The 22,057-nt window shown below is 45.6% G+C and overlaps 1 protein-coding gene across 2 annotated transcripts in view; it reads right to left on the bottom strand.

Annotated features, from left to right (window-relative positions):
* Positions 1–18,498: 18,498 nt before the first annotated feature.
* Positions 18,499–22,057, bottom strand: part of DPYSL2 (dihydropyrimidinase like 2) — a 50,948-nt gene continuing 47,389 nt past the window's right edge. For both annotated transcript variants that reach the window (XM_086627972.1, XM_086627973.1), the window contains exons 12-14: positions 21,495–21,674; positions 19,888–20,053; positions 18,499–19,197 (exon numbers count right to left, since the gene is read on the bottom strand). In XM_086627972.1, coding sequence (XP_086484098.1) covers positions 19,106–19,197; positions 19,888–20,053; positions 21,495–21,674 — 438 coding nt within the window. In that variant the 3' untranslated portion in view covers positions 18,499–19,105. The remainder of the gene's footprint in view (positions 19,198–19,887; positions 20,054–21,494; positions 21,675–22,057) is intronic.

Below are 22,057 nucleotides of genomic sequence, written 5' to 3'. Positions count from 1 at the left end.
GTTCTATTTCTGATCCCGCTAGCAGTAACATCAACATACAGGGAGGAAAATCTGCCTTCCTACAGCTTGAGGCAGGTATAGGCTAACATAGGTGTCTATAGGCTCATCCTGAGCAGGTACCTGCGATGGGTGACTCCGCAAGGGTGTCGCAGCGGGGTGGGGGACACCGGAGCAGGCCAGGCAGGCATCAGCAGGGAGGTTTGGAGAACTTCAGCCTCAGAAACATCAGCAGAAAACACTTGAGATAAATAAATGAGAAGGGCAAGGCCATGTTAACATTGACATGGCAAAACGAATCCTTTGCAGGAAACTTTTTGGTCCCCGCAGCGAGCTAACGGCGCAGCCCTCTTACCCGTGTTTTATACAGCCAAGGTTCCCCAGTTCCTTTTGGATAAATTTGGCAGAGCCAAAAGCCTAAGCAAACCCTTCTCCTAAGGCTTTTTGGGGAAAAGCAAGCTGAGAGCGTGTCGGTGGGGTACAGCTTCAGCTCCTGTCAACCATTTAACGCTGGAGACGTGAGAGCCCATGAAGCAATACAGAGCTGGAGGAGTTACAGTGCTTTGCAGTTGCTGATCTTGAACTCTGGGAGCTTTAGAAATGTGCTGGCCTAATTGGTGTCATTAATCTAACTAGAATCATATCATCTTAATTTGTATTGAGGTTCGTTTTTGTTTAGGAAAAAAATGGTTAGACCTTTGTTTCATGTAGCTATGCGTGCCTTTTAAACCAGCTATTTTACTCTAAATGATGAATTAGAGGTATAATTTCCTTTCAGGTTTTGAAAATTAACATCTAATTATTCTTAACCTAAGGGATATTAGCACTTCTTATGAAAGCAAATAACATTCTAATCTAAAATTAGAAGAGAGAACATCTCAGTAAATGGCAAGGCTGGAATTATTAAAAGACAAAAGAATCAAGCCACAGAAAAAAAATGCACATTCAAAAAAAAATAATCAGAAGTCATTTTTTAAGCCAATTAAAGAAAAAGGAATCTGACTCTTTCAGACCTGTATTGGTGATATTATCCAGCAGCTTCCAATCCTGCAGCTTGAGAACAGCTCAGTGCAAGCAGCATGACACAGCACTGGGATTTCCATTCTCTTTGGGACCACTAAGATCTCTCTGAAGAAACTGCAACTGTTTTTCTCTTTTTCCTTCATTTAGAAAAGTTGGTGTCTGCATCAAAAATTAGGAATTGTTTGTATTGGTTTTTTATTGGGGAGAGCAAATCACCATCAAGACATTACTAAACAACACGTCAGATTCTCCATCTCAGAAAGAATTTTAATAAGACTAAATGAGTGTCTAAAGAATGTGACAGTTCAGCTTCAAACTCTTGGGCCAGATCTTGGAACAAATCAGGGAATTAATCAAAGAATCATAGTTTAAAAAAAAAGACAATATTTAAGAAACTAAGTGTCTTTGACAGCTATAAAACGGAAAATGCTTGTCTTCTTTCTAAGTACACAAAGGCACAGATGATTTTTCTGGCAGATATTTCGTTATTTCAGACTTTTCCGTCTAATGAGAAGCAGCATTTTATTTTTCTCTTGATTCTTAAACCGCAGATTGTTAAAGAGAGAACTGCAGCAACCAGAAATAGGACTGGATGTAGCCTGACAACTCATTACTTGTACCTAATGAATTACATCTCTTCGGAGAAGGAAGGCAGCACAAGAAGGGCACTTTCCTGGTAGGACCTCCTGATGCTTTCAGACCAACACTTGCATCCTCGCTACCTCTGTTGAAGGTTCCCCAGTGCAATGTCCTTGGTATCACGTTAGCTCATTAACTCTCACGTTTAAGCCAGAAAGGAAGCACTTGCCTTCCTCCCTCTGGACTTTAGATTATTTTCTCTTCCTTTTGGATGTCAGGCTGAAGTCATTCTTGCACCCTTCCATCGTGAGTGCTTGTCACTGGCAATACTTTCACGCAAAGCAAAGCCAGTGGGTGAATAATTTCTGGCCCAGGGCAAACACAAATCTATGACTGTGGCATCTGCAGTTTGCCTTATTTCTAAATCAAACCCATAGAGCAGGCCTGATGCCAAGAGGTTTATCTCAAAATAGGAGTTTCCACTCTCCCCTGATATTGGGTAGCAAACTGCACTTCCAACTGGGAGACGTGCTAATATTATCTTCTCAGATGTTCCTGAGCTGTCTCCTAAGCTCTTTTGGTGCTCAGATGAAGTGGGTTTAGTGCTGGTGTAAGTTTTGGCAGCCCTGAAGACCAAAACCATCTCAACACAAAAGAGAGGGTGGCCAGGGTAACCAGCGTATTTCCAACCCTGTCCCTTTTGTGACCACCACATGTGTGTTGGCCGGTGGGATCGGGCAGTGGGGAAGACAGCTGGACTCACAGGAGAACCTTGTTGAAGCAATGGCTTCGACACAGATCTTTGTGTTACAGTTTGGGCACGTTCCTGTTTTCTTGATAAACTGGCAGGGACTCCTCCTCCAGCCCCAGACTCCTCCTCACTTCTGCTGCAGCTTGGAGATGATGACTTTCCCTGCAGAAATAAGGTCTTGGTGGTCCCCAGGGGCTCTTTGGAACCATTTTTACACCCTGCTGTAGCATCCTCCAGAACCAGAGTGTGAGCAAAAGTGGTTTAAAGTCAGTTTAATCTTCCCACGTGTGCTTCAGGTCCCATTTTTCTGTAAGCAGTAATGCTGAAGGAGGCAGTTTGTCTTTTCAGCGCAGCCACGCTCAGGGAAGGCATAATTACAGGAGTTTATCTTTTCACTCCACACCATATTATTCAAAAGGGCAAGATATTTGCCTAGAAACAGTGCAGTAGGTGGGAGGGAAAACTTCCAGCTAACACTGTGCACTTCAATAGCATCTTTCATCAGAGAACGTGAAAGGGCTTTATAAACATTATTGGGGAGATTTTTTTTCTAACTATTTTGCAGTGGCCAAAGCTCTTCTCCCACTGAAGGCAATGGACAATTCCTGCTGTCCTTCCCTGGGGCAGCCTGAGGAGCCAGGCAGATTCTGAGATGCTGTTTAAGTCTCATTAAAGGTTTTTAATGTCCATTTCTTCAGCTCTAAAATTAGAAAATGTGGCTTTGCCTTGAATCACACAATGGGTTAGCGAGGGATTTAGTGTGTTGAACCCAGGAGCTCTTTATATTCGCACTTCTGGCAAACAGATGTACTCAGACAGAAAAGAGAAAAATTAATCTAATCCTCCTCATGCTCCTCCCCAGCAGTGGATCGTGTGGGGGGGTTATGTCCATCGCTCCCTCCTGCATGTCCTTGGATCTGGGTACAGCAGCTCTGCAGACAGCACCTGGGCCAGGGTCTGGGATCAGGACTCTGGATTTTCCTCTGGGAGGCAAAGCCAGATTTCAAACCTCAGGCTTCATCAATTCCCACTGCAGTCAATGAGCTGGTACCACGCCTATAGCCACGCACGTGCCAACGTCCTCTGCTGAATTATGGCCTAAAAATGTCTAACAGGCACTTACCTTTGAGTGTGAGCGTTACGGAGCTCGGCTAGCCCCGCTACGACACCAGGCAGACTCAGCTTTTCAAAGAAGATTTAAAACAAAAGTTGCAGGGCTTTGGATTACATCCCCTCTCTTGCTTGTGGCTTGTTCATAACATGGGTATTTAAAAAATAAACTGAATATAAATCAACAGGACCATTTAATATCCAAGTGACAAGTTAGAGCAAAACCCAAAGTGTATAAATGCCAGGGGCTTTTTTCAGTTTATAAAACCTTGTTTCTAAGTTTATATAAGGCATCTTGCTGGTTTTGTCGGGGGCTTCTTAATACTAAAAGAACTCTAGGACCCGACCCAAAGACCACTGAAGTGGATGGAGATACTCTCATTGATTTAAGTGAGTTTGGATCAGGCCATTTTTGATATGGGATGGCTGCATGGGGAGAGGTTTCTCCAGCCCAGGATGGGCAACTCTTGCCCTCCAGTGGCTGTTGCTCACCCTAGAAAGAAACTACCAGGAAAAAACGCTTTAGAGCTGGATTAGAAAAAAACAAAAACAACAGCCAGCCTGACTGTGCTGGGAAGGGTGAAGTCTGCAGTAACAGAGGATGAAGCTCTGCTAACACCAGAGTAGCCCCACAGGAGCAAAAAAGGCAAAAACTGATTTCAGATTTTGATCTGTTCACCTGCACGAAGCAGGGCTGGAGGAGGATTTTTCAGAGCTGTGCTGGTGAGTTCCCCATTGTTCATCAGATCAGAAGGCGCTGCCCAGTAAAACTCAACACCATCCATATGCACGTGTTTAATAAAGACCGGTTGCCAGTAAACCAAGAAGATGGTTGCCCAAAGGGAACTCTCTTGGTTGCTCCCACTGCAGCCCTGGGCTGTGGTCAGGGACGCTCTGAGGGTTTGTGAAACCTGCCAGGGTTAAGGGAACTGCTCTGCTCAGTGATTTTCTAATGCTGGTGAAAGGCAGAGCAGTTTGGTCGTGAAGGACGTGGTCTTCGTTGTTGAAATCAGCCCTCAATTGCCAGAACTGAGAGAGGAAAATTTGGGGCCCAAGATTTTTGGTTTTTTGCTTCTGAGAATCCGATTTATTGCTCTGCCATAAGAATAAACCTAAGCATATTTACTTTAATAATACAGCTTCTGTGTGAGAGCTTTCCTCGGGACAACTCCAAGCTGCTTACAACAGCAGTCGGAATTGTATTTCTATTTTACAGAAGGTAAACTGAGGCACGAAGCCAGGCCCACAACTGGGAAGAGCCATAAGCATGGCACCAATTTCAAGCATCTTCAGTGCAGGCATCCCCCACTGAGTTCACAGAACCCCAGAATGTCAGGGATTGGAAGGGACCTCAAAGGATCATCTAGTCCAATCCCCCTGCCTGAGCAGGACCACCTAGATCAGATCCTGAGCAGGACCACCTGGAGTTACATCAGAAGAGACTCTTGCAGCTCAGTACAAGGAAAGACGCACTCTTAGGCATGTTTGCAGCTCATCCTGGGAGAGAAGCCTTTCCCTCTTGCCTGGTCTGTGGAGGAAAAGGCTTTAAATGGTGGTTGAACACACAGAATCACAAAGCAGCACTAAGGTGGCATTTGAGCTCTAAGTAGCACCTTTGGGGCTATTTTCCTTATTCTTTCTATTGAGGCAGGACGACGCCGGCTAAGTTGTTTGTACAGTAGCGTGAATGCCAAAATATGTTCTTTCTGCTCCTGCAAATGGAACCTGAAGTGGTCCTGCGGGCGCTTTAAAATCAGTGTACGTAAAGCAACGCACAGCAGAGGAACGGTCCAAAGCCAGATGTGTGGCTGCCATGTGGGATGAACTGAAAGCAGCTACCCGAGCCCTCTGCTACAGCACACTGCTTCCCCTCCTGATTTTGCAGCCCCAGCCTGGCATGTTTCTAAAAGCACCTACGCTGATGCTAATAATAGCTCACCTTCCATCTGGATCCAGCCCTCAGGAAGGCACAATGTTCCCTCTGCATCAATTATTGCTTCGTCTCCCGACCCGTGGGGCTGCCAGGCTGCGAGGAACACGTACTGCCTTGGGTGGGTGAGTCACTGCTGTCCACTAAAGCAGGTAACGTGCTGGGTGCTAATGTGGAGACGAGTGAAATCTGGAGGAGGGAAAGTGATGATTTTAGCGGGGAAAAGATCCATAATTATTCATAGGGATGTCTCTCTTCTCTGTCTGCACTGTCTAACTGAAAAAACAAACTGTTCAGAATTATTTTGAGCTGATTTGTTCTAGCTGAAGTCCCCAGCACAATTGTTTAGCCAGAGCTGGAGGGAGGAGATGCTATAAGCCAGAATCTGATCTCAATTACCAGCCCCTGAAGCTCATTCTAACTCTTTCCACACCGAGGATGATTTGTACCTTATAACCTCAGATCCAAACCCAGCGTGGATATGCAGGAACATTGTGAAAACTGTGAGTCAAAACAGTAAAACAGAGATGAAAATCTGATCTGACTCCAGAGCAGCTCTGCTAAATAAAATAGAAAGATGTATACAGATGAAATAGATCTGAACATAGTCCCAGTATGCAGCCTGGGCAGGGTGTCTCCTAGAAAACACTGATGGTCATGTCTACCTATTGCCTTCACTGAATGGTAAAGAGACTCAGCACTTCTGCATTATCATTCATGCTAACCTGACTGGGTCCACTGGGAGCCGTGGTTGCCCTGTAGTGGCTGGGGCATGGCATATCCCATTATCTGCAAATTAATAGGGTTGGACCTTTAATCTGTGTGTTGGATCCAAGTGTCTCTGAGCTCAAACTCTGCTCCAGACCTGTGCCCGAGTAATAAGATGACAAGGAAGCTGGCAAGGCAGTGCCTCTGGATCAGCATTCCTGAGCGCGGGAGGCACTGCCGGAGGTTGGTAATGATGGCACAGCGCCGACAGCATACGCTGCTGTCAAACCCAGGGAATCAACTCATGCCACGACCAGGCAGAAAATTCAATATTTACACGGGATTTCAACAGTAAAAGAACGTTGTGATGCCTTAAAAGCTTTTGGAGGATGAGATCCAAGATGGCATGGCAGGGCCATGGACCAGCTCCAAACGAGGTCTTGACTCTGTAAATCGCTCAGCGAGCAGATATTGCCCCATGCACAAGGCCAAAGCTCTGGGTAGCCCTCCAGCCCCAGGGTGCTGAGTGTGCCTTTGACCTTGGCATTCTGTGAGGCTCCAGGAGACGCAGTGAGCAGCCCGGGCTGGGCTGAAGAGTCAGCCCAAAATGTCATAGCAGCTGCTTTACCTGTGCTCTGCAGCCCGGCGCTGGGCTGGGATCAGCAGATTGACTCATCTCCTGGTTCTGCCACAGGATTCCTGCATCACCTGAGATGATTCACTTCGTCTCTCTGGGCCTCTGCTCGCCAGCTTTAAAACAGAAAGAGTCATAGGCAATAACACACATCCTTTATCCATCTTCCATATTAATGCTCCGCACGGTCATGTTTGCCTCAGACAATGCAGAGCCTCAATTTCGGCTGGATGCTCCTCTGCCACCGCTGTGCCATAGTCATAATAGCACGAATTTGTAATAACCCAGTTGTGGTTCTTTTCCTACACATACTGCAGGAGCCCCTTTCTTTATTCCAATTGTTGAAGCCAGAGGCAGTTACACAAAATCTATGTTAGAAGATGATGTATGACAGACCTTTGGAATCTGACATCAAGCTGCTATTGTTCTTGCAAATGTGTTTACGGATATAAAGAGAGAAAAAACTAGTGAAGGGTTTTAATCACCAGCCAAAACCATGGGAAGCAACGCAGCAGCCAGGAAAGCTCATCTCTTTACCTGGCTCTGCAAGAGAGAGGCAAAGCACCCTGCCCTTTTGTTTGCCATTCCCACGGGTATGTGAAGTTCGAGTTCCTCATGGCAGGGACTTTCTTAACCTAGACTTCATGCCACTTCATGAGACAGTGGCTCTCATCCTAAATTGCTGCCATCAGAGCAACTAACCCTCTTTCTCTCCGAGAAGCTGGACAGGTACATCACAGCCTCCCTCTTCTCGGCACTCTTTGGCTCATCAGCTGTGTTTGTCCCCTGGCTTTTCTTTCCCCATCCCTCTCCACTTGAATTTTAATCAGAAGCAGCAGCTGAGCAGAAGGCGCCATTTCCATAGCTACGGCAGAGGCATCGACAGCGAGAGGTGATGGAGAGGCTTTTACCCAGATGCAGTCATCATTAACATTCACCAGAATAACCTCGCCTGCAAGCACAGCCCTACTACGGCATAAGATGCTTGGGCTGTAAATCCTTGGTCAGGCTCTTCTTTCATCAGAGAACAATACCTTTTGGGGTCATGTTTGTAATTTGCCAATTAATCATTTTTATAGGTATAAGCAGAGGCCACTTTAAAGGACATATGGCTACACCAGTGGTTCCTGTGGCTTAGGTGCCAGGGTATTACGCACACACGTGCACACAGACGTAGGCAGCACCTACCATCTGTGTCTTGCTCCTCCCGTCGGACTGGTTTATGCCTCTTGAAACAATGCTGTTGAACGAGGACAGCCTCTCTGTGTTTCTGCCTGTCCCACAGAGTTATTTTGGGGTGCTGGGTAGGGCCTTTCCCCTCCATTGTCACTTTGCTTGTCTTAAACCTTCTGCCTGTCCTTCTCAAATCCTAAACAAGAAATATCCCCTCCCTCCAGGTTCTTCACAAAACCAATACATTGTTCAGGGGGAAAAAAAACCAACCAACCTTGCCATGCCATGGGGTTTGTCCATGGAGTATGACTCAGGCCTGTTACAGTTTGTGTTTCATTTCAGGTACAAAATTCAGTCAGTGGGTGAGCCGAGAGGCTGGGTGGCATCTTTGGGGGACATATTACAAGGGGACCAGCTCTGGCGTTGGGGTGGGAGTCTCTCGCAGCACCGGTTTGTGCCTTTTACAGCAAAAATCTCCCCTACAGAGCTCCAGCCTTGTCCATTTAGAGATTTCTACCCCAGCTTCCCATATGGCAGCTCAGGGTGAGGAACCGGATGAATAAAATTGAATTTGAACGTGAAGGAGGGAATGAGAGTAGAAGAAAATAACCCTTTGAGTAATTTATGAGGCACATTTAGAGCTGTTATTTATAGATCTCTATGGGGGATTCACATTGTTCTCTACCATCTGACATTATTTGGCAGTTTAGTGGTGCCTGCAAAAAAAAAAAATACCCCAAACCCCCAAAACCCCTCCTCCAATACCACATTTTTGATTAATAATCTTGAAAGCTCAGGGTGTGAGCCAGTCTTCAGAAAGACTGTCCCTGCTCCCCTCTAATAACTTATGGCTTGAAGGTACAAGGGCTTGATTAAAACTCTCATCACAGTAAATCAACGGCAGCTCAGGGAAAAGAGGTCCTTCCCCTCCCCCTTTTCTGATAAAGTTTACTCACTTGTGCTTTTCTGGCATTTGATTTTTGCACGCATGCCCAAACAGCAAACCGAAGCCATCAGCAAAGCGCTCGCTGGGGATGCTTGGCCTTGGCCATGGCAAGCTGAAAGCATGCTTTTTATCCATGTGCCTTCAACGTTATTTTTGGAGAGATTAATGAATTCAGGTGCGGTAAAAAATAGTCTACTGCAAACAAACAAATTCCTCCTTAGCATCCTGGGAGGATAAAGGATGTCGTCTGCGTGAGCACAGCCTCAGCGACACCCACGAGCGAGGCAAAGCGACCGCACTGTTGCGGTGGCTGTTTGGGGCAGTTGGGTATCTTGAACGATCGTGCCTGTTCGGAGCTGTTCATCCCAGCGTTGACCTCGGCTGAGGCAGGAGACGCATGTGGAGATGAGCAGAAGAAACCTGCCAGACTCAGTTATGTCTCTACGCGGGCACAATACGTGGGTCTAATTATAGGAGTGAAGTTCGCAGGAGGCTGGAAAACTAATGCTGATTCCCTCAAGCCTCCATGGTAGCAGCCAGGAAGGGCTCATTTCCATGCCTACCCTGATACCCTATGAGAGGGAGAGTTTTTTCACTGCGTTTCCTAAAATATAGAATCTCAGGAGACTTCAGACAGGCTGCTAAGCCCCGGTCACAGCGGAGCCACCCTCGGCCTCTGTAGGGTCTTTCCTGCGCTCAGCAATGCGCTGCTGCAAGTTTGTTGGAGGAAAGGACAAAATACAACTGGTTTAAAGTGAAAACGTGGGATGGTAGTTCATTACAGACCTGGCCCAGAGCCTGGGAAAGCTTGGTCCTGTCACCAGACAAGCTGTAGAGAGGGTAGGAGAGCAAAGGGGAGCAAACCACTGTAGAGCTTTGGTTAATCCACAGATAATTTGGGTCTCAGCCTTGAAACATCCAGCTGGGCTGAGTCTTCTGGGACTTCACGTTTCCCTCTGGCCAAGACGTAACATGAAATGGCCCAGAAATGAAGACGACATTAAATCTTACGATGTGCCTGATCTTTAGAGCATCGCACAAAGCCATCCCTGGGAGCTGCCGGGCATTTGGAGCCAGAAGCCTGAGTGCAGCTGATGAGCTGTGACATTTGAATGTCATCTAGTCCCAATCCAACCGCTGGTTTCTGTTTGACTCGGCAACAGATTTCCCCTCCCTGTCCCAGAAACGCAACGCTCCACCAAGGTGATGTCCACCTCCAAACTTCTCTAACTCTCACGCTACGTTTGCCTTTGTCATACAGGAGGAAAAAGCTACAAAGAGATGCACGAATAAACCAGGACATTTTCCTGCTTAGTTGAGGTCATTAAGGGTGAAAGATGGAGCAATTTTTCTCATGCTTGGACTATCTCGTAACAAAAATCTTGCAAGAATCTGTAGAAAAAGCCTATGGGGTGACTCAGATGGGACTCACTAATAAAACTACAGCTTTGCTCTGGAATTTTGTGTGTGAATTAAAAAATGCAGTGAAAACCAGATGATTCCCTATCACACTTACAACAAATTCTGGTTGTTTTTTTTTTTTTTTTTATAAAAAAAGATTCTTTCAGCTGTGTATGAACTAGAATTTAAAATGCATCTGTCTAATCCAGCATGAACGAAAATACAGCAGGTTTTGGTGTTGAAAATAATAATAGATATACAAATGCCAAGCCCTGAGTAGTTTGTTATTTAAGCAGGTCCATATCTGTTTGTGGAGGAAGTAATGTGACTGGGAGAAATAGCCTCAAGAAACGAATGGAAATGGAGCTTAAACACGTGTATCTGGTGCCCTCCCGTGGAAACAAGCCACTTCGGAGGAAAGGAGCAAATACCCGGTGGTTTTAAGGAGCAGAAAAGTCTATCGGGTAGGGATTTTCTTTTTGGACTAAGACTAAGAACAACAGAAACTAGAGCTCAGTTAAAAATTTAAGTAATAATTTTCCAAACAAACTACTGTGCGATTTTCTGGGCTAACAGCTGAAATAGTTTCACCCATTATTTGAGTAGCTGTAATAATGGCACCCCATTTCCGTATCACCTAACCATTAGCAACCAACAGTCTGTGCTGGGCTGCTGGACTCTGCTTCCTCCTATTTTAGAGACTGGAGGAGGACGAGATGTGGCTGTTGCACAAATGAAAGTGAAATTTCAGTGTGTGAGGTTAAGTAAAGTTTCTGAACACTTGTCTCTGAAACCTGAATGACACAAAGCAGGAAAAAAGGTAGTAATCATCATGTTTTGGAATTGGAATTTAGAAAGCAGCACAAGTTATCATCAAAGCTGTCTGGCTAACTCTGATTTGTGATCTACTTTATTCCTGCCTTTGCACTACTTTGTATCTTAGGAATGTTTTGCATGACAGACGTTAAAAATAAATGCTCTTGATGGGATTTATGGGATCTGTGCTCGCCCACCGAAGCATGAATTTCTTGTCATCCACTACATTCCGGCCCTGACAATTCAACACTATTAGTTAAATGTGATTTAACTCTTATAACTCACACTTAAATTAGTTAAATGTGATTAGTTAAAGTCTTATACTCACAGTTTACATGGGAAAAATGCGCAATTTAAAACTTCTTTTTGACCACTAAATGTGGCTACTTTTTAATGCTCACTTAGGGGGAGCAAATATCGGCCTTATTTGCAACTTGAAAAGAGGGCTGCTGCAGAAAGAGGCTCTTTGTTTTCTACATGCACTTACATAAACCAGCAACAGGAACCCGCATCCGTAGCCAAAACCTGAATCATAGAATCACAGAATGGTTTGGGTTGGAAGGGACCTTAAAGATCATCCAGTTCCAACTCCCCTGCCATGGGCAGGGAAACCCTCCAGTACACCAGGTTGCCCAAAGCCTCATCCAACCTGGCCTTGAACTCTTCCAGGGATGGGGCACCCACAACTTCTCTGGGCAACCTGCTCCAGTGCCTCACCACTCTCAGAGTGAAAAATTTCTTTCTTATATCTAATCTGAATCTCTCCTCTTTCAGTTTAAATCCATTGCCCCTTGTCCTGACACTATACGCCCTTGTCCAAAGCCCCTCTCCAGCTTTCCTGTAACGCCTTTAGGTACTGGAAGGTGCTGCAAGGTCTCCTTGGAGCCTTCTCTTCTCCAGGCTGAACAGCCCCAACTCTCTCAGCCTGTCTCCATAGCAGAGGTGCTCCAGCCCTCTGAAGAACGCAGGCTCGTTGGCTCGGACCTTCCCACAGCTCTAGCTGGCATTACGGATCCTCTATCCACAGCCTCTGTCATCGGCCAAGCCAGCTGGATTGCAACTGGGATGAAGAGCAAAGGGTCAGCGAGGGGAAGGCATCGCAGCACGCACCAGCTCACACCCGTTGGCTGAGCTGATAAACGTTCAGCGTGATGCTGGTGCTGGTTGCAGATCTGTCGCTCGCATCACACAAGGGGACACGCTGCAGCTCCGCGGCGGGACGCGGGGTGGAAGGTGGCCAGAGCCCCGCGTTCGGCTCGGCAGCTGAGCCACCCGGGTCCAAACAGTGCTGTCACCCCAAACAGTCCCACACAGGGCTCCGAGGCATCTTTCCTCTGCTGTGGGGAGGCATAGCAAGAGCTACTGGCAAGAAATGAAAGGCAGGCCAATTCAAATCAGAAAACAGGGAAAAAAATTAACCATGAAGATGACTAATCCATGGAATAAATAACCAAGGGATTTTCTACCATTTGAGGCTTCGCAAGCCAGCACTGAAAGACTCACTCTAAGGCGTTTGCCAAGTTTTATTGGTTAATGGCTGAAAAAAATGCTTGTGGAAAGAACAACGCACTCAAGTACGTAGTGGTAAATCCACAGTGCGAGTGCCAAGGCTGTACATCAATCACAACCTACCGGAGTTCGCAGAGGGCAACTTCTCTGGCCTGCATTATATGGGAGAAAAATGGAGAAAAAATAGATAATTTCTAATTACAGAGCAGTCAGCTGGCAAAGTTCGCAGTTTTACAAGAAGAAAGAGGAACAGGAGGAGCAATAGCAAAGAGGAAAATGATTCTCCTGCAGCCATTAGCCAGCAGCTGGCTCTTGGAAAGAGATGGTGGCACAGCTCAGTGCTGAACAGAATTAGTTCTGATTGTTTTCAGGAAAGAAAATTATTTAGTTTTCTCCAAATGTTTTTTGTTGGCTTTTTTTTTAAGGGAAAACTTGTCCTGCTACTGGTAAAAACAATATAGAGAAAAAAAACTGTGTATTTTCCAGGTTAGAGAGAAAGAATCATTAGGAGTTTTTTGTACTTCTATTTCTTACTATTTTCTCAATGAGGGGAACAACTAATATGATAAACTAAACAATATTTCATTGTTTCCCTCTTACTTCCCCCTCCATCAGTAGCTTCTTATTGCAGGGAACAGCTGCACTAAGCCAAAAGCCAAAAAAAAATTTGATAACCACAGAAAAGGGGCAGGAAAAGGCAGGGAAGAAACAGAACCAGTTCAGAGGAAGGAAAACTCTGCCATTTCTTCAAATCTATCTTACCTCTGGTTTTGGACATCACGCTTTTACAGAAAAAAGCCAAAACCTGTTTAAAAAAAAAAAAAAAGAAGTTAGTTTTTTTTTTTTTACTGTAACTAAATTGATAAAGTTTATTGCTTGCTCTGTATTTCATTATAGGAGATGTCTTGTTAGGCTTAAACTATAACAGAATACACTCAGATGACTCATATCTTTTTAACATTGAAATATTATTATCTGATATATGAATATAATAGAAAGGATATATGTGCATGTCATCTCTCTGTCATAGTAATCACAAGCCCTGTGCATGTTCTACGTTTATTACATCCTACATCATTCTTAAAATGATCCACGGGCCTCCAGGGAGTTTGCCATATCCATTTTTGCATGTCCTGCTGCCATCTAATGGCACCGAGCTCAACCTTCACCTTTTGTGCTGAAAAAAGGGAGAAAAAACGGTTCTGAAGCTGTAGCCAGCATCCATGTAGAGCAAACCACTAAAGGTACTAAATACTTGAATTTTTAGAGTCATTAAAATCTTGGGACATTTAATTAAACTCCGTATTAGTTACTAGGACTTGTGTCCTGCACAAACTACTCAGAATCACACACAGCACCTTAGTTAAGGCGTGACACCACGTTCCCAGCCCACGTGAAGGTGTCAGTCGTGGTAACCCACGCTGAGGGTTACCCAACAGTGGGTTTTTTTGAAGTGCAAAGCAACTAAGCCCATCTTGCCAAGGAGCCTCGGGGGCCTGTGCACGCAGACACCCTCAAATGACTGTGGTGGAAGGTATTAAGTTGCAGAAACACTGGTTTTAGCCTGCAGGAAATTTTTATTTTTGTCTACTGTACAACCGGTTGGGTTGGAAAGAGGTATGTCTACGTGCTTCTATGTACAAACACAGAAAATAGATAGAGCTGTAGATATAAAGCAGTCCTAGGTCACAGAAGCCTTGGCTTTGAAAAGCTCGTGCTAGGTCAAGGCACATGCTGAAGCAGGACAGCTCAGGTGCGAGGAGTAGTGACCATTATTGCTCCCAACACCCTTCCACTAAGGAATAAATCAAGCCACGTTGTCCTCAGCTCCAATAACCCACCTCTCCTCGCGAGCTGACAGCTAGTGTTCCAGGTCACTCAGTCAAATTCATCTTCTACTTTCTTTCTTTGCCTTTTGGCCACAACTGTGTATCAATCAATGTTAAGGTCAGATTAGATCTATGTTGGGTTTCATATGCCTGGCTGCAGACCTGTTGATGGAAGGGCTGCAGAGAACCAAATCGGTGCATAATTAACGAGCCATGAGCTGGTCCTCACTGCTGCTAGTGCAAGGAATTACCTGGATTAATGTGCTGGCAAAGTACAGCTATTCCTGTGCTCTTCCGTTGCAGCAAACCAGCACTGCTCCAGTGACCTGAACATCTTCCCGAGATTTCTCACTGCCTTGGTTCCTCAGCACACGTTAGGTTTACATCTGGCTGTTGATGACTTCTTCCTGACCTCAAGGACTTCTACACGCTTCAGCTGACGTTTTTTGGCCTGTTCCAAGACGGACCAGGTTCACTGAGTCCCTGGAACTGATTTCCTGGGGAAGAGGTTTTTTTCTTTCCAGTTTAGGTGCTGGAAGAAGAAATAATGATAGAACAAAACCAAACGGAAGCTCTGCAGATGTGTGTTAAGTAAACACTGAACGTTTCTTTCACTGGGATATTATTGTTGGGACAAGCTAAAAAATCTTACACGCAGTGACCCACTAACCCTGCTCTATTGGAATTGATTGCATATATGCTAATATCTAATTTAAGCTGTCAGTAACCGAATGACTGCAAGTCATTGGTGACAGAGCCAGGATCCCCCCATTAACCAGAAGTCTGGCTGACCATTGCCCTTTTTGAACAGACAGAAAGGAAATCCCTCTTAAAACTTCCCACCAGACAGGGGTGCCAGGTTTAAAGCTGTGTGGAAAAAAGCTAATTGCATTTCATAGAACCATGAAATGATTTGTGTCGGAAGGAACCTTCAAGATCATCCAGCTCCAACCCCCCTGCCATGGGGGATAACACCTTCCACTACACCAGGTTGCTCAAAGCCCCATCCAACCTGGCCTTGAACACTTCCAGGGATGGGGCAGCCACAGCTTCTCTGGGCAACCTGGTCCAGTGCCTCACCAGCCTCAGAAGGAAAAATTTCTTCCTTCTATCTAATCTGAATCTGCCCTCTTTCAGTTTAAAGCCATTGCCCCTTGTCCTGTCACTACACGCCCTTGCAAAAAGTCCCTCTCCAGCTTTCCTGTAGGCCCCCTTTTTTCACAGAGCACTTAAACATTGGGATTTGTTCAGCTGAGGAACAAGACCTAAACACCATTGCAAAGGCAGCTGCGAACTCCATTTGGTGGGGGAGGAAGACCACTGCATGGTTGACCTGGTGGATGCAGGCTTGAGCGGCCGACAGCGACGCTGCCTCTTTCTGTGCCCTTCCCACGATCTGCTGCCATCTCAACTCACAGCATCTCGGCGACACGGTAAAACCCAACCACCACCACCACCACCACCAGCTTCACTGGCATTTTTCCAGCCAGCTCTAACACTCCCCATTCAGTTCTCTCTGTGTGTGGCTCCTATTTACAGCTGTACTTTCTTTCCCCTCCTCCATGGCTGTTACGTGGGTCCAAGCAGAAACACATTGGACGGTTGAGGGCCGTGCCAACAGTTTTAGCTTCTTTCGCTCGTGTTTCATCAGTGACCTCTGTGATGCAGAGCCGGATTTCAGGCAAACATCTCTGCTTTTCCAAATACTTTTTTGAAGCAGACAACTGCCCTGAGAAGAGGTTGACTTTCCTCAAAAGAAAACCACACTGTGGACCACCGATTCCTCCTTACCATCACTGTCTTCCAAGGAACTGTAGCTACTGTCCATCTGACCCCTACACAGGACTACCATCAGCCCACGTTAGTGCTGATATCAGATCTCAGTCAGATTTTATCTGTTGAAGGCACCAGCCATGGTACGCTGGTTACACACAACACGTACGGCCTTGAGACACAGAGGCACCTAGTGAAACAACAACATTTTGTCTTTATTAGGAGTTCCCATGGTAATATAACACAGAGTTCTTAAGGAATGAAACACAAGACGTGGGGTTGGGGGTGGGCTTTTTTGCCGTTGAGACAATGGTCAAATATCAGTACTTCTTTTCGTCTACACACATGATCAGCTTTAGCACTTACAGCTCCTCCACTCATGGTTCACAATCACAAATCCAAGGGTTAAATCCAGCTAGTATTAAATCCTACTTTTTTTTTTTTTATTTTTAGAGCTTCAAGTCACTGCGGTTAATTAATTAATTAAGTCATCGTCCTTTTTTTTAAGCATTTACATATGACATTCATTAAACAGACACAAAGCAGACGAGCTCTCACAGGAAAAAACATGCTTACACAGCCTGCAAAAATCTTTTTTTGTGATTTTTTTTTTTCCTTTTGAAGAACAAATTAAAACTAAAAAGTCATCATGAGTCAGTGAAGGAAAAAAAAAAAGGAAGACTTAAGTGAATACTGAAGAGCCGCAAGTGTTTCGCAGAATTGAAACGGATCTGCAATTCTTTTTTTTTTTCTCCCCAACTTGTTCAAATTGATTTTAACATACAGGTGAAAAAAAATGAAAACAGCTGCAATATATATTAAGTTCACGGATTACTTAACAAAGTGCAAACTCTTTTATGCAAAACTAAAAGACCCAAGAGTTAAACCTAAATGCGTGGATGAATATGGCAATGTTTTTCTGAACTTTTGTGTTCAAAGGGGCCTAAAGGAATTCGGGGCTGAAGCTGGGAGGGTTTGGGTACCTACATAGCTTCCAGATCCTTTGCAAATCCCAGAATTGGTACTTCATAACAACAAATTTGGTATTTGTTTCTTAAAAGCCTTCATATATATAGTTTTTTCCCCTAAAAGAACCTGTAAACATCATTTAAGAAAATACAAACATGGAAAAACAAGGTCAAATGTGGCAAAGCACAAAGAGAAGCGAAAGCAGAAGATGCAGCCAAGTGCCAGGGCACACGGAGCGCGGAGGTAACACTGTGCTAACTGTGGGCAGAACAGCTCTCTGTGCTAAGAGACAGGCCAAGTCCTTGGGACCACCAAGCCCTCCAGCGAAGCTTAGGTGGGAATCTAATGGTGCAGATCCATTCTCCGTGTCCTGAAAATAACGAGCCTCCAATACTAGAGCTAAAAGACCTTCGACCCCAGAAGACACTCAAATGCCCCGATCCTGCTGACTGCCACAGACGCTGGGGCTCCTAAATTCATTCAAGGACCACTCATGGCCTCTGGTTTCTCCAACCCGAGGCAGCAGGCGGTTGAGGACGGGGCGGGGGAACCACCCGGCTTTCTCACGAGTATTTTGCTCAAAGGCAGAACCCTGTAGGAGAGATTCTCAGCTGCTGTTGACCCATCGAGCTGCTCCCAGTTACAACAGCTGGGCATCTGGGCTCCAACTGGCATTGCCACAGATGCTCAGGCAGACACTCAACTGACCAGCCTTTGCATGAGAGCTAAAGATAAGCTCTCATAAAGTTTTAAATAACCACTCATTGATGGCCGAGAAGGGGGAACGTAGCTGCTACAGAAACCTTTCAACTAACATGCTGCTCTTTGCCCATGGCCCCCTGCTTATCCATTTCCACCTCCAGGAACAAAAGACAAAATTAACTGCTAAAAACTTCTCAAAAGACTCTATCCCAGCTCCTCAACTGGTATCCAGTTCCTTTGTATGCACCAGCTCAAGACCTAGTAGACTGAAGACCATAGCTTATGAACCTGCTCCACGACCTCCTATTGCAGCTAAGTGGCAAGCGTTGGCTGGAATGATGCAACCTAGGAACACCTGAAGTACCAGGGTGGCAGTGACAGTGGTGGGAGCCTGTAACTTGAATGAAGTTCGAGAAGGACTGGGAAGAACAGGGAGATTCCCAGTTCGCAGATAAGGCTTCGTAAACACAATGATACAAACACATTAAAAACACACACATGAACACGTAAAAAAAAAAAGTTTCCTCAAGGACCTAATTTGCAGCAAAATCCAGAAGGAAAAAAAAAAAATGATGAAAAACCAAACCAACAGAACCAAAGTCCCCAACGATTCTAGCTCACGCGATGGGTGGGTGCGATGCGCTTTGCCAATTCCTAGTGCTGGCTCCTGTTTCTCTCTCTTGGCACACAGCTCTTCAGGGACCTCGCCGGCGGTGGCAGGGAATGGGTACAGACAGGCTGGGATTCGTGTCCCTCTGTGCTTGTCTAGCTACTCTGCTGGAACACAGAACCCTACAGAATATCCAGTTTAAAACCCTTGAACTACTCTTCTGCTTGACATTAAAAAAAAAAAAAAAAAAAAGCTATTTTTAACATTTATTATTTATTTATTCCTTTTTTGTGTGTGTCTTAAAGGCAGCTCCCGGGAAATTCACTTTGTCCTTCCTTTATTAAAAGAAAGATGCTGAATGGGACAGAGGCCACATATCTCAAACATCCTCTTTACATTTACTTTTGCATGTCAGAGGTGTCAAAACAGGGTTTATTTCTTTAAATGTGTAGGGGCTCAGGGGGGAAGTGAGAGGGGTTGGTGAAGATGAGGAGGGAATCTGAGGGGACTGAAAGAGGTGCCCTTACTTCAGCCCCCCCCTCACTGGTTGCCCGCAGTAACCGTCACAGGCTCTAAAAGAATCAAGAAGGGTCTCCAGGTGCCCCCGTCCCCTGGTCCGCTTGGCGGGCACGGAGGGGTCGGTCCTTAGCCCAAGCTGGTGATGTTGGCACGTCCGCCGGGCGGTGCCACGATGCGCTGGGTCGTGCGGCGCGGGATGTTGTCGTCGATCTGTGCCCCTGCGGGAGAGAGAAGACACGTCAGGACCCGCCGGGGCCAGCGGGAGTTTTGGGATGAGCGGGTTGCAGGACGAGGGAGTTGGGAGAGCACGGCTGTGTTGAAACCCATTGAGCCCTCTCGGGACAGGCTCCAACAGTGTGCACCAAAATGCACCATCTTTGGAGGAAAAGCCCTTACTGGTCTCCTCAGCGCCTTAATTCTGCCGAAACTCGTTCTGCATTAGTATCTCTGCACCAAACACCTGAGCCACCCAGCCCTGCGCAGGTAACGGATGGCTACATGGTTTTCCCTTAGTGAGCTTTTTTATTCCTTTTTATAGTTTTCCTTACTGCACTGAAACAGCACGCTGAGAAATCAAATCTGCCACATGCCAGACCCACAGCTGGTCTCAGCTGGCAAAGCTCTGCTGAAGTCGGTGCCATCTGCCCTCTTCAGACACCCGGCCGAGGACCGAGCCCGGAACGCAGCGGGGCACTTGGCACTCATGCCATGGCATGAAAACAAGCAGGACTTTATGACAGCTCCTGCACTGCCCTTCTTCCTTTCTAAAGGCATAACCTCCAAGCTAAAAACACACCACAGTCTCTCTCATTGCCTTCCAATTCCAGCAGAATTAATTCAGAGTATGGGAGTTTAAACAAGCTGTGATTTCAAAGCAACAAATAATTTAGCCCCATGAAAGTATGTACCAGACAAGCTGAACCCAGACTGGTGCAGGTTCCTCACGGGTGGGGCCTGCTGTTTGGCAGGAGATGTCTTAGCTGAAGATGCTGGTGTGACGGTCTTCGGCGTCACCGACACTTCGCAGACGGGTCCATCGTAGAGGCCTCGAGGCACACCCCGCAGCTCGGCCAGCTGCAAAAGACAGAAGCAGGCAGCCTTCAGGGTCAACACAGCCTTTGAAACAGCACTGAACAGCTGGCCAGATGTCGCTGAGCCAAAGACGCACGTTTCAAGATTTGTCTTTAGTAAAAGGATTTGAAACCATAAAAAAAATCTCCTCTGTGCTGATCCTCGGGTGATGGCTGCTCTCTGGAGCAGCACGGATCGAATGAAACCTGCTCTGGACTGCCGTGGCTCCAGCTGGCTGGTGTGGGCAGCCTACAGAAGACAGCCAGTCTGTGTCCTGCACCACAAGTTCTGGCCTTTAATGACCTCAACCTACCTGCTGTTGTATTAAAGGCTCCTGACAACTCTCGAATGAAACTTATTACTCATCTCCAAAAAGAAAAATAATGCTGAGACAGAGACAGGTCTGCATAAAGAGGAGCCAGGCTCGCTTCATGAACATCACCAGCTTGAGAGCTTTAGATTGGGGTAAATGCAATTATTCCAGTTGAGATACTGCACAACTGGTCAGAAGTTATTTCTGTTGGAGACCAGAACACACCAGAAGCCACGGATCTGTTCTCTGCAGTGCTAAGTTATTTGAGGCCGTAATTTTAACAACTTGCAATTTCTTCAAAAGAAAAATTAAGGAAAGATCATTTGCAAGGAATGTGAAGATCACCTATGGTCAGCAGAACTAATACAGCTCTGCTTTTGCCCAGGAGAGGGCAACACTTCAAACATTAAAACACTTTTCTCCTCAGAAATCTGACTTCATCTAGAAATAAAGTTCTTAAATTCTCAGCAACTAAGTCTCAGTTGAGTTGAGTGTCATCTGCTCTGTCAGTTCTTACCAACTAAAGGCATATCAAAAGGCGGTTTCTGTTTCGAATGGGTGTATTTTAGAAAAAAACACTTTTCCAACAATTTTAGCCTCTTAAAAATAGAAGATTCTCACTTTTAAACAGTCAGTAGGCTGTGCCTGTGACTCACCAGTCACCAGACAAGAGCATCTGATGGTATCTGACAGAAGGGAAAGCAGCATAATGTATCTATAACAATAAATCAGAATTCTAAATTGTTGCTGAAAGGTTTGATATAGAAACGCTATCAATAACTTCCCTTGGTATTTCTGAGACGGGAGAAGCCTGCCGGGTTATTTGCAGACTGACCCATGTCCAAACTGGACACAGGCTCTGCCTAGGTGTCCCAAGACAGAGAAGAATTAAAGAGCAGAAAAATAAAACTTGCAGAAAAATCCACGCTCAAGCCAAAGCATATTCCTGTAATGACTCAAGCGAATAGCAAAAATGAAAGGGGAATGAGATACACGTGGCTCCTGTCCAGGGAACGTTTTCTGATGCAGAAGTGTGTGTCTGCAAGCCAGGGGACAGCATCTGTTTTCCACCCACTTTAACTCAGGAGTTTCAGTGAGAGACCAGACGTGCACCCAACCGTTTACACTCACCCTGCTCCTCGCTTTGATGCGCTTGTAAACGAAGTCAGGGAACGGTTTCCTGGGGATATACCGTCCGGATCCCTCGGTGACATGGAGATTCCCGTCCTCCAGCACGATCTTCCCCTGGCTGATAACCACCAGGGGAGACCCACGGCACTCCATGCCTTCAAAGATATTGTACTCCAGAGACTAGAACAAAGAAAAAGACAACATGAGGCAAACATAGTCATCCCAGCAAAGCCTGCTGTGCTTTAATTAGCAGTCACCAGTCATGCTAATCACCCAAATTTTAAGGAGAGATGGAAGCAAACTCAACAGCATTCACCTGAGTTGTATATGCTGTGGTTTACAGAAAGGCTGGTCTTAAATCAATCTAAATTTATTGAGGATTCACTCATGCAAAATTTCCATTGCCAGAGGAGGAAATGCAGTTTCAAATGAGAATACCTCAAAGCCTATCTGTTTAAATGCATTTAGGCAGCTATCTCTTCTGAATTTAGAAGCCAAATAAAGTTTTATCTGAGTTTGATACTAAAAATAATGTTAATTTTGAAAAGCTGTATTTCAAACCA

The sequence above is a fragment of the Tauraco erythrolophus genome, chromosome 29 (genome assembly GCF_009769465.1).
Source record: "Tauraco erythrolophus isolate bTauEry1 chromosome 29, bTauEry1.pri, whole genome shotgun sequence".
Classification (NCBI taxonomy): Eukaryota; Metazoa; Chordata; class Aves; order Musophagiformes; family Musophagidae; genus Tauraco; species Tauraco erythrolophus.
Note: the sequence above shows the minus strand (reverse complement) of the source record. Positions and strands in the feature narration are given on the sequence as shown.